Genomic DNA, 13,106 nt, shown 5'->3' on the forward strand with positions numbered 1-13,106 from the left:
TCTGGAACAGCCTGCCAGCGGAGGTGGTTCAAGCACCCACATTGAACACCTTCAAGAGTAAATTGGATGCTCATCTTGCTGGGATCCTATGACCCCAGCTGACTTCCTGCCCTTTGGGCGGGGGGCTGGACTCGATAATCTTCCCAGGTCCCTTCCAGCCCTAATGTCTATGAAATCTATGAAATCTTTAACATGCCCTCTCATATTCCTGGATAAAGTGCCCACCTCTAAGCCATGCTCATAGCACACGGACCTAAACCTTCCCAGCTGGGTGAACCAGAAAGCTCAGCCCCTTCCTCATCAGCACTACCACGTAGACAGTCCATGTGCACTACTTGGACGGGCAGTGATAGGCAAGGAGGTGGCTCAGGCATAGCACAGAAAGCCCATTTCCTAGGACCAGTGGATTTTGTTTTCACGAAACTAGCACTTTTGTATGTCAAATGACTGACATGTTTTATTTTTATTGGTGGTATAAAAATGTGGCTTTGACTGAATCAAAATTAAAGTGAGGTTTTTTCCCCCACCCACCCTTTCTGCTACCCCCTCCCCACCTTTTTCACCAGGGGATGGGAAAGACTCCCCCCCAAAATGCTTTGTCTTGATTCAAGCAAATGGGACATTTTTTGTTTGCTTGTTTTGTTCCAATAAAAATTGATAAATTTCAGCTGAAAACACAAAATTAAGAGAAAATGAAACTTTCTGTTTCCTTGGAAAAGGTGCATGGATAATACTTGATGAGTCCTGTTATTCCTAATGCCCTGTAAAGGCAGCTTGTAGGAAGCCTGTAGCCAAGAGGAGTGGGCAGGCTCCTGCTACGTCAGAACAGGCTGAATGGACAGCGCCCGTCTGAGGAAGTAGGTAGCAGCCTCGGAGAGCTGTCGGTACAGCTATCTGGAGTGTCAATGAGGTGAGCAGCCTGCAGACTAGTGCTGGGACCAGGCTGAAGCCCACTTGAAAAGGGAAAAAAGGTAAAACAAGGGAGAGGTAGCAATAAGGGCTTTGTTTTAAATAAAACTTGGATGACCAAATAACTAGGACCCTCTCAGTGACTTTGCATCTGTATAAATCTACAGCAACAATCTTTCATTGAGGTCAACAGAGATGAGCCTGTAAGGTATGATTTCTAAACAGGACTCCAACATAATATATTCACAAGTGTAGCTCTTAAAAAACCACAATTAGGGACATGCACCAGGTCACCCAGCACCCGCTGACTCAATTTGCAGGTAAAATGTCTAAAAACGTCCAAAGTCTCAGTCTGCTCATACAAACGTAAGCTGTTCCAGCAGGTTCCTTGCATGTTAAACAGCCTGCAATAAACAATTTGCATCTCCCTCTGCCATCTCCACCGTGCTTCCCTCTACTTTGTGCTAATTATGAAAACCAACAAGCCACTGAGAAGCAATGGTCTAATTTAGGGAGTATGCACTACCTCCTCCTGATTTTCACGAGGTCAGCCGTATCATTTTTGTGACAAAGAACATGTGAAATCAGAAGATTCTTTTTTTTGTCCTGTTCTCTAAAAATCTTGGCATCTTTAGTTATTTTATAGGACATCACCCATGACATCAGAAGCTACACCGTCCATTGGGATAGAGCCTAGGGATGTGCTACAGAAGTCAAGGCAACTAAATTGATCTATGCCAGATTGCCACCTGGCACTGAAGAACTTTTATACTAGCTGAGGTCTGAGCCCACAATTTTTGCTGAAGTTGGGTGTCACTTCCTCTTCTTGTGTCCTGTCTGAGATTGTTGATGACAGGTATTTAGCAGAATTTGTAAATTGACTAGAATCTGACAGGGCCATGACGTTAGCACTTCTGCTACGGTTCTTATATCCCTGAAAAAGTGGAAAGGACTAGGAATACCAACAGAAAGATATTACCGTTCTATGACACCGGCCCAAAGCTGTTAACAAGATTACCTTTTACTGACAAAGAATATTATTACTGGTGAATATTCCTACTGGTGCTAAATGCAGAAAATATATATTCCCATGGAGAAATGTTTCATGTCACATTAAAGCCAGTTTGTATGTTAACTGAGAAAGTATGAGGATGCTCAGAAGAGCTGCCAGTGCAAACCCTGCTCCTGACCATATTCCAGTAAAGCAACAGGTAGCTGGGCATCAAGGACTCCGGTGTTCCCAGTCAACACTGGCACCTGGCTTTTGCAACACTGGTATATACCATAAGCATGGCTTCGAAGGTGTCCTAGAGGGTTGTTCCACAGCTCTGTGAAATGCCAGGTAGCCTGATTTACCAAACCATGTATCTCAGCTGGTAGGAGCTGCATCTTGTGTCTTCAAGCTGCTCCCAAAAGCTCAGCCTCTGAAACTCATGCTTTGGGCATGAGCTCAGAGCACTGCACAATGGGTGTGTGACATCATCCCTGAAGTACTACATTCTGCAGTGGATTTTGGGTGGATATTAATGCATGGAGGCCTGCGTTAGCTGGCATGACCAGCAGAAATGTACCTCTGCACACTCGTGCATAATGGCTAGTTTGATCCCAGCCCATACAATGCCTTCCACTGGTGAAGGCATAAATGAAATAAGATGGTTGCCATTCACCAAACTGCAGAGATATTTTTAAGGGAGAACATGCCCAGGCAGGGGAGGAAGACACTTCTGTTCTCCCATAGGATTATATCATAGCCTGTCATTGACACAATCATGTCACACATGCAATATAGTTAGGTGTGAACACTCCACGATATGTCTGAACACTTCACACTGGTATAATATCAACTGTACCTTCATTACCACAAAGAATATTGACAGAAGGTATAAAGATCCATCTTGCATGCTTTGCTATTCAAAAGAAACAATTCCCTTTCAGGGCACCTACCCCAAAATGTTACTAGGATTAGGCATACTGTAGCCCCAGTCTTCCATTGTACTTAATTGCATGGCTGAATTTCTACTACATTTAAATCTGTGCTAATCCCAACCTCATATTTCCATAATATAGTATATTCTGACTGCAATTATTTGCCATGGCTCTTCTCTTTTTCTGTTGTTTCCTTAGCTTAATTAGAAGTTATCGGAGATGAAGCAATGATGATGCGGACAATTAACGAAGCTGGAAATGTACAATTTCCGCAGAATAGATATTTTGTGCTGACACAATGTCTACAATGACCATATTAAAAAAAAAAGAAGTGCTTGCTTCTTTTTTCTTCTCCTTCTTTTTTTTGGGCTTACCCTTCTGCATCACACAGTGCATCTGGGATTGATCAAATGGATTTAACTGACATTGCCAATGTCTCTTGACGCTTTTTGTGCTTTCCCTATTTCACTGCAGATGCTTCATTTTTAAGCATAAAAAGAGAAAGGAAAAGATAAACAAACAATGGTAATGGTTTATCCCAATGCATTTTTTCCCTAATCCATGTGATCCATATTGTCATCCACATTTTAAGCCTTTAGATTTCAAAGGGGAGTAACACCTAAAGATTACTCTTTAATACCACCATATTATTAACTATTCAGCAAAAATAGCATGCCCTGTGACCTTATCTTTTTTAATTAATTCCTTTTTTCTTTTTTTGTGACAAAGATGAAAAAAGAATCCAATCTGGGCATAAGTCAAGGTGAATTTGAGAACTTGACTCAGCATATCTATCATTTTTACAAGAACAAGCAGCATTTTAACAGCCAGTCTCTCTAACAAGATACGGAACAAAAAGAAGAATTGAATGGCATTTTGTATGCAGAATTCAATTTAAAATACATGCACTTTGGTGGTGAGCTCTCACACAAACGCACACATTTTTCTGAAGCCTGCTCCTTGATTGACTCAAGTGAAGTGTCATCTCCTAGAGGCTCATACTAACAGGTGCATCTGTTTACTTTTTAGCTATTCCTCCTTATGCTCAGGGGAGACAGAAGACTAATGTACAGAACTGCAAATTTCAAAAACATCAGCAGCAACCCCCAGAAGAAAATCGGTATCCCCCTTCCCACCTACCTGCCCCTGAAAATCTACATGTTCAGCATGGTTTTCTGCCTCTTGCTACAATGCACACTGTGCTATTGATGGTATGAAATCAGAATGAGCTGCGGGCCTTTTAATTAGTTGTCACGGGCATAATCTCTCTCTTAGGGACCTAAAGGAGAACATTTCCCATATGCAACCCCAGGCTCCAAGTAAACAGGTACCTTCCTGTTACGACAGTCATGGCACAATTAAAAGGAAAGAACACAAAACCTGCCTGATACCCACACAAGCTTATGAGCCTGGCTCCATCCTGTAATCTGCTCGACAAGCAGTGTTACACGGCCAGCCCTTTACCACAACAAAGGAGGGACGCTGGCTGGGAAGTGTGAAGCTGAATAAAAATGGCTGAAAAGCTGTCTAAGGCAAGCTAGGAGGTAGCCGGCCACACCCAGCGCTAATATGGACCGTCTCAAAATAAATCTGTTATAACACAAGGGAGGCTCTATTGTTCTCTACACTTGCTCAACAGAGGAGCAAAACATCAGAATACATAGATTTTTTTTCCCCTAAAGCAAGCAGAGGGCTAAAAACAATCAGGGACCAGTTTCAAGGCTGGAACCCAGAAAACTGGAAAGTGCATGGCAATGCCACAGCACGCTCAGTGTTATTACAGATAATGCCTAACCTACATTTTCTTTGTGTTGACAGTAGCCCCCGGTCTCACTATGGGTGTGCCCCAGCAGAAAAGATACGCTGGAGCTCCAAAAGGTGACTGTTGCACACCCTCCCGAGCCCAAAGAGACCCAAATTCACAAGGGCTGACCTCTTCTAAAGCCCAAGAGACATGAAATCATGCCGGCTATCGGGGAGTCAGGGGATGGGAAAAGGCAGCATGCGGAGGGATGGGTGTTTGGTGAGAGGAGCTGCAGGCAGGGGAGGAAGGTGCTGTATTCAATGCAAGATGAAGCAGCTGAAAACTGGAGACAGCAAACAAATCCACAGACCCCGAATGAAGTTATTTCGTAAAATCCCCTCAAGGAAAATCTTCTGGGGGAAGGGGTGGGGGGGGAATAAAAAAACAAAACATGCAAAGGCCCACAGGTGAACAATGCAAAAATGGATGGTTCCTGCCTTGGGTTTCCCTTTCTCCCTTATTCTAGGCATGCAACACTAGAAGAGATATAATACCCTGACATTTCCAGTTGCTCCACAGGCAGTCCATCTTGGTGGAATCGGCGCTGGCTTGCATCTTGAGGGAGGTTAGCAATCGCTGGCCTTTTCTTCGGAGGCACTGTACGATCACTTAGGCATTCCCGAGCATGAATAGCTTAGTGGGTATCACTGCTGCTTCCTTGCACTGGCTACAGACTGATGCTGTAAGCAGAACAGGCGGAGGGGGGAGGGCATATTGTAAACGCTGCGGTCTCCACTGCAGCAAATCAGCACCGGGATGTGGCTGCCCGACGGAGCAGGCTCCTTTGAAAAGGGGCTGCGGTTGCCTTTCAAATCCAAAGTATTCACTTGGCAGCTCAGCCCCCGTTCAGCCGCTGAAATGGTTAACTGCATCTGACAGCGGAGAAACACAAACAAATTGGGTGTGGGTGGGAGCGGGGGGGAGGGAAGGGCGCTGCTCCCTAGGTTTTTTTATTCGCTGGTGACTATTCGTGTTCCAGAAATTTCCTGAGAAACGCCGCGTTTGCTTTGGCTTTCCAGTGGGCCAAATCCTCCCCTTGCTCATTCCCAGCAACTCCCGGCTCCCTCCGGGCACGGCAAGGCTGGGGAGATTAGCTGAGCTGCTCGGGATTAACCCCGGGGCAGAATCCAGTGCAAGAGAGCCACCGCGTCTTTGGCTTGTTTGTCTCGTCCTGGTCGGCGAGCCCAGGCTTTGCACATGGGCATGCAGTCGGGGGTCAAACACCGCCGAGAAGTGGAGAGCAATCCTCCCCTTGGGTACAGGAGTGAGCAGGGTATCACACCCAAACACCCAAGCCCTTGTACTACAGGTGTGCGCCTAGATACACGCGTGCACACCCAAAACGGGGACAGAACGGTGAATGTGTCCCATGAGAAGACCTAAGAGAGGGGGCTAGGAACGGTAGTGGTGAAGTCTCGGCAAGTTAGTTCTTAAATCGTCACCATATAACAGATGGCCCCATGGCCATTCATAGATTCACAGACAGTAGGGCTGGAAGGGACCTCCAAGATCATGAAGCTGTAGGAGCTGAAGTTTATAGGGCAGGCGTGTGAGACGGGGTGGTCTCAGCACAAGGCTGGGACACCAGGATTTCTGGGTCCTCCTCCAGCTCTGCAGCTTTTAGGTCAGGCTTTCTTTCTCTGCCAAAATGCCTCCATCAGAAACTGCTTCTCAATTTTCCTGACAAAGCTGTCATGGATAAGTTAAGAAAGGTTTGTGAGGTGCTCTATGGTTAACCAGTACTGGTATCAAGGATACCTGCTAGTTGCGCAGTGCTCTGCCCTTTCACACCACTTTTCACATATAAATCATCCAAGCATGTCACAATATGTAAAATTATGCCCGTTTCACTGATGGGGAACCCAGGACATGAAAATCCATAAATCAAACATGAAATGACGATTAGCAGATCAAGCAGAATTCAGGAATACCCACCCAGCTCCCAGGCGTGCATTAGATATCGTATTCAATATTTTTATTCATACATTATACCTGCACATTAAACTTAGTCTCATTTACTAGCTAAATATATAGTGAAAACTAAATTCTCCCCTTTTCACTGTGGTTTTGGGAAGCTACCAGTGAATCTAATTGTAACAAACCCTTGGGCTGTGGGTAGGCACAATTAGATAAGTCACACACACATTCACAGCCATGGAGAAATAAGATTCAAGCCCTTGTTTTTTCCTTTTGGCTCCAGAAACACAGGCCTCCATCACCTGAACTAACAGAAATCTCCTCAACTGGTAGTTGCAAGTCATTCGTCGTTCTTGGGTAACATCACTCCCAGACATGCAGAACTAGCACCTGGAGAAAAATCTTAATATACTAAAACTTTCGTCTTTAAGTTGGAAAATTTGCTAGTGCTGTTTTAGGCAAAGACCTTATGAGCTGAATATTAACATTAAAATAACTTACAACTGCAACTCCTCCCTTCTCCCTGACCCCCCTAAAAAACTTCCTTCAGTTTGAAATTTCTTCTCATAGTTGTATGCTGGGAATTACATTTTTTTTTTACTAAATAACTAAGTGGGATTTTGCCTAGGACATTTTAAGCATCTATACAAACAATAAGACTAGTTTCCATTGTTTGTTGTGTATGAATCATAGAATCACAGCGGTCGGGTCAGACGGGACCTTGTAGATCTCCGAGTCCGACTCCCCGCCTGAGCAGGAGAAAAACTGGGCTCAAATGACTCCAGCCAGGTAGGCATCAAGCTTCTTCTTCAAAACCCCCGGGGTAGGAGCCAGCACCACTTCCCTTGGAAGTTGGTTCCAGATCCTAGCTGCCCTGACCATGAAGTAGTTCTTGCGGATGTCTAATCTAAACCTCCTCTCCAACAACTTGTGGCTGTTATTCCTTGTTATGCCAGGGGGTGCTCGGGGAAACAAGGTCTCTCCCAAACCCTTCTGGTCCCCCTAGTGAGTTTACAGATGGTCACCAGGTCCCCCTTCAGCCTTCGCTTGTGAAGGCTGAACAGGTTCAGGTCCCGCAGTCTCTCATTGTAGGGTCCGCCCTGTTGTTCCCTGATCATGAGAGTGGCCTCCTCTGGACCCTCTCAATGTCGTCCACATCCCTCCTGAAGTGTGGCGCCCAGAACTGGATGCAGTACTCCAGCTGCGGCCTGACCAGTGTCACGCAGAGGGGGAGGATCACCTCCTTGACCCTACTTGAGATGCATCTGTGGATGCACGACAAGGTCCGGTTAGCCCTGCCAACCCCGTGACCTCGCATTGTCAGCCCATGTTCACCTTGGAGTCAGTAATGACTCCAAGATCCCTTGCTGCCTCTGTGCTCTCAAGAAGGGAGTTTCCCATCTTATAAGTGTGCTGTATGTTTCTGGATTAATTGAAAAAGAATAAATTTCGCATGGGGTGATGTTCTCACATGGCCTGATTAATTTTGCTACTTAAAAAAGAGAGGTCTCTGTGATATTAGCCAAGCACATTGACTTCAATGTTTTGCAGGAGGCTCCTAACACATATCTGTAATGTACACAACTCGACACGCATTGTGGATACACCCCATGGCAGTGGCACCCGTGTCTGCAGAGCCCTTGGCCACTGAATAGAATTAAAGAGACATAAAACTCTCTTATGCATCGCTGCAGCAGACAGTTACTGCACGTTGGCTACAAACCTCATGACATAATGATGGGTTATTGCAGCACCATTCTTTTATGGAGGCACAAGGATGCATTTGGCTCAGTCTTTCTTCTCTCTCACTTGCTTTCTGCCTCTGACTCTCCTTTGTCCCCTGTAACTAACAGTCAGGATTGCAGACTCATACCCCTGTCATATGACCCCTGACTCCAATGGCTGCTGTCAGCTCTCCACCTTATGGCTTTTGTAACAGAATATAGCAATGGTCATTTGGGTTGGGGAGTCAAATTTGTCTGGCCAAGACGCTAGCTACATCACTCCCTTGTGTCACTGGCTACAGAAACTGGTAAGTCATGCCCACCTTTGAATGCTAGGTTCAGGTGACCCTTGACCTTGACTGAAAGTTGAAGAACCCAGCTGTATACATATCTGTCACGCGTGTCAAGCTGCGTACATTATGGACATGCATTGGGAGCCCTGATACAGAACACTGCAGTCAATGTGCATGGCCTGTCTCGAATTACAGTGGCTGAGACTGGTATGATATGATCAATGATATTGCTCAAACCTTTCATGCAAAACAATTCAAAGGCAAAGCTCTAAATATTTTCAGTCTAACCAACTGTGCAATGACTTTGAGGAAATTTTCATTGGTTAGATTTCTTTTTAATTCTGGCTCCTTCTGTGCCAATGTATAATGGGGAGTACTACAGATGAACCCAGATCTTTAACTCTATGATTCCTGGCATTTAGAGCTTTGTCAGACTAATGATATTAAGGGTGATGACCATTTCATCTGGTTACATTGTACTCAGTTTTAGTGAGGAAAGTAGTAGGGATGCTATTTTAGAAGCTACATAAAAATCTCCACGTTCCAAAGAGCTATGGGAAATATCTGCGGGTTACTGAAGACCAAAGGTGCATGGCGATCATATTTCAGTTACAGACTTTTCTATAGCTGAAAGTTTGACTTAGTTTCAGGCCCTAACTGTTGCCTTGGGTAGGAGAAGATGCAGGGCTCAGAGCATCTGTGTTGCCCGCAGCACAACAGAACAAGTCATAGGCAGCCAAGGTAAAATGGCCAGAAGGCCCAGCATCCCAAGACCTGCGCTGGTATCAGGGGCCATTGCAACCTCTGCAGCCATTCAAAGTCTGGAGAGCACAAAGTCATCCGTGCCCTAGTATTGTCCCTTGCCAAGTTGTGCTCTCTTTCGAAGACACCGAACAGAAACGACACCCTATTTTCAGAGTTCTAGTCTGTACATGTGTTGGTTAACTTGATGTCTGATCTGAGTACCTCTAGTTCAAGAAATCTTATAAATTAACATTTCATGTGTCTGGTTATTATATCAGCTGTCAAAAGAGTTGCTGATAGGAACAAGAAGTTTTCAAGACATTGCTATGCTAGCATAAGGCAGTCTGTACTCTTCTCTTTCACTTGCTGCAGTGCAAGAATGTTTTTCATGCCAATCTTCATTCCAAGCCAAAGTCTGTCATAAAATTTTAGGTAATAGCCATGCAATATGAGGCAGATGTGAGTGGATGCACCAGTCTTGAAAGGTACTGGAAAGAGGCTTTGTTGTGATGGGAAATGAGAGGGTAGGTAGCTGGTAGGACCTCCTATTCCTCTATTTGTGCAGGTCATGGGAACATGAGACAGAACATGATCAATCTGAGATCTGTTCATTTGCTCCAGGAGAAGATATCTTCATCTAGGTTGAGCAGAAGGCAGATCAGCACTAAAATACAGAGCACTTGAGTATGTTTCCCTGTTACAAATTGCCACAAAACTGTTCCCATTTCTTTATTTTGCAAGTTTGCTGGGTGACACTCCTTCCTCAAGGCGCAAGCACTGGAGAAATCATGGTCTCTGTTACAAAAATAGCATTTTTTGAAAAAAAATTCCAACAAACACAATCTTACAGATGTCTCATGTCTTCCTGACTATAGGTTAAGCAACAAAAGACTGAAAGGCATCATGATTTGAAGATATGGTGGTTGAACAGGTGAGTAAAAGCCCAGTTCATCTGACCTTGGTGTGGCTCCACACAGACATAGGACTCAACCCACATGGAGCCAGTTTTAAGATCAGGCCCCTTGTTTACAACCAGGTCTTTTACAAAAAGAACTCAAAGATTTTACCATTTGCTTTCATATAAGAAAATCCTACCTATTAAAAAGCACTTTTCTCATCAACCATTGAACCTTTGCTATCCGGAAAGAAAAAAAGCACCTCTGAACGCATCCCAGTACTCTACAGAGTTGTCCATTACATTGTTCTCCTTATAAACCTGACAAAGATCCACTTCATAGACTACGCAATAGACTTGGTGAGCCCTCATACTCCAGTCCTAGATAAGAGCTGGGTACACAGAGTAGAGCAGGCCTAATATATAAGAACAAACCAGAATTTATTCCCAGCTGTTCAGGGGCAAATGATTTTCCTTGGCTTTAAATGCTCCCTTAGCACTCCAAGAATAATAAAAATAATATATCCCTGCCACTGACATAGAAAGATCTTTCCATCCCTTGCAGCAGGATTATTTATTTCAGGGCTTAAAGCCTTAACATTGGGCATTTCTTTTCTCAAAGGGTGAAACTGTCATACATTCATCTTTAAGATTTTACCCTATTGGCTGATGAGTTCCCCAAACTCCCATGGACTCACTGAATAGCCTAATAGGACTGGGACCTTAACAAAGCGTGCACTGAAGCTATTTCAGGTGCCTCCACCCAATTCCTGTGGTTCTTGCTGCTATTGCCCCTGGATGCTACATATGCATCCTCCATACTGTGTCTGGTACTCCAGTTGGCACTATACTAATTCTTCATGAATTGATCTTTTAATGCACTGGTGATGGAAAGGAAAGCTGGCTGGTGGTTAAGGCTCTGCCCAGAGACTCAAGAGGTCTTCGTTCAACTGTCAGCTCTTCCACAGCTGTCCAGTGTGACCTTGGGCACTGATTAATGTCTCTGTGCCCTCACTCTGGCTGTGTCATTGATTTAAACTGGAAGATCTATGAGGCATCTAATGCCGCTGGACAGACCCTAGCCCAATAGCACCTGCTGTCTACGAGGATCTCTAGACAGTCCTTTAAATTGCAACAGCATGGAGGTGTTTTATTCTCATCATCCTCAGACCTGCGTGGAGATCACACAAACCTGTAGAGAAGTCTTGGGACTGTTAGGAAGCCAAATTCCTCCCATCTTTGGGGAAGGGCCAAATCAGGTCCTGTGTTAGGCAAGTGCCTGAGGGATGGAGGAGGAAAGAGTATGAGTCTTCCTTCCCCTGGCACTGCATCTAGAAAGCTCTTGGAAACAGGCTTAGCTGGTGGAGCACCATAGTCTACCAGACCCTGATCGTGCCCTGACCGCAGCTGTCCTAAGACAGGCATAAGCTGCTTCTTTGTGGAGCAGCAGTAATGCCTGGTGCTCATTCAGGGACCTCTTGAATGAACCTGATGTGCGGTGGGGGGGTGTCTACTGCCCAATTAACATCTATCACCCTCTTTCCACAGCCCCAATGAGCAAGGAGGCACCAAAACAGTTTGGAGGGTGGTACCTTGGTTGGTTAATACTGTGATTTAACATGTTAGAGTGCCCTGTGTTGCAGTCAATGTCTGCCAACACCAGAGCCGACTGCATCGTACCCTTCAGAGAGAAAAATGCAGCGAATTCATCTGCCACCTCCCTTTACTTATTCATGATTATATATATGCCTCGATTGACAGGCGCTTCTGCAACTACAGCTATTTCAGGGAAGTGGCGATACGCTGCTAAAATGAAACTGAATTTAAAGAGTAACAAAATGCCTCTCTCGTCACAGTGAGGTCAGTGGCTTCTCTTTGGAGGCAAGATGCGGTCATCCGGACCATTCTCTCCCCCAAAGAGGGAGGTCTGGGAGCAAGCAGTCGTGCTGTCCAGACCAGTAGTTCCCAAACTGCCAGATTGCATGCCACCAGTTTAAAATGATGCAACCTTAAGCACCACCAGCAAATTTTTCAGCTCAACCTTAAGCGCCACCAGCAAATTTTTGTCAGATAAAGTAATTGTAATAAATCTGTTACCGCACGCCACTGCCAGGGTGTCTGCGCACCACTGGTGGTACGTGTACCGCAGATAGGGAATCGCTGCTCTACACCAGTGGTCTCCAAAGTGGGGTGCGTGCACCCCAGGGGATGTGCAAGATGATCCATTGGGGTGCGGGAAGAAAACACTAGAACTTCTGTTTCTATAAATATACATATATTGGGGGGGTGTGCTCAAAAACTTTTTACTGATAGGGGTGCACAATCAAAAAAGTTTGGAGACCACTGCTCTGCACTATTCTCAGGCTGCTTGGGGTGCAGCTGTGTGGGAGCCTATGTATTGGCTGCTAATCTGGATGGCGACTCGGCAAGGCTTTTAGATTAATGCCGGCAGCTGCGGAAGTGCAGAAGGGGGCTGTCTCTGCACTGTGTCCCTTGGAAACAGGGAGCTGGCTAAGCAAAGGAGCTATGAGAGGGAACAGCGGCACTAATATCATCTCTAGCAACACCAAGGACAAGGCACAGCAATACAGGCAGCTGTCTGGGAATTAGGCTTCTTCAGGAGAGGAATATCGTTTCCTGCGGGCAAACTTGGAAGATGAACTATTTGAAGCGCTGGACTACAAGACATACACAAATAACACTAGCAGAGGGGAAATGCAGGTTTCATAGTTTCATAGTAGCTAGAGTTGGAAGGGACCTAGGTAGATCATCTAGTCCGACCCCCTGCCTTGGCAGGAAAGAGCACCGTGGTCAGATGACCCCGGCAAGGTGCTCATCTAACTTCCTTTTAAAAATCCCCAGGCTAGGAGCCTGCACCACTTCCCCTGGAAGCC

The 13,106-nt window shown here is 45.3% G+C and overlaps 1 protein-coding gene across 5 annotated transcripts in view; it reads right to left on the reverse strand.

Annotated features, from left to right (window-relative positions):
- RTN1 (reticulon 1) overlaps nt 1-13,106 on the reverse strand; it is a 261,493-nt gene that overhangs the window by 23,139 nt on the left and 225,248 nt on the right. Inside the window, exon 1 of one of the 5 annotated variants that reach the window (XM_019550916.1) lies at nt 5,140-5,497. The exons of 3 other annotated variants lie outside the window; for them this stretch is intronic. In XM_019550916.1, coding sequence (XP_019406461.1) covers nt 5,140-5,194 — 55 coding nt within the window. In that variant the 5' untranslated portion in view covers nt 5,195-5,497. Of the gene's footprint in view, nt 1-5,133; nt 5,498-13,106 lie in introns of those variants that run through there. One more of the 5 variants, XM_019550915.1, reaches the window with a different exon arrangement.

Source organism: Crocodylus porosus, unplaced genomic scaffold, assembly GCF_001723895.1.
Source record: "Crocodylus porosus isolate Cpor-Errol unplaced genomic scaffold, CroPor_comp1, whole genome shotgun sequence".
NCBI classification, from domain to species: domain Eukaryota; kingdom Metazoa; phylum Chordata; order Crocodylia; family Crocodylidae; genus Crocodylus; species Crocodylus porosus.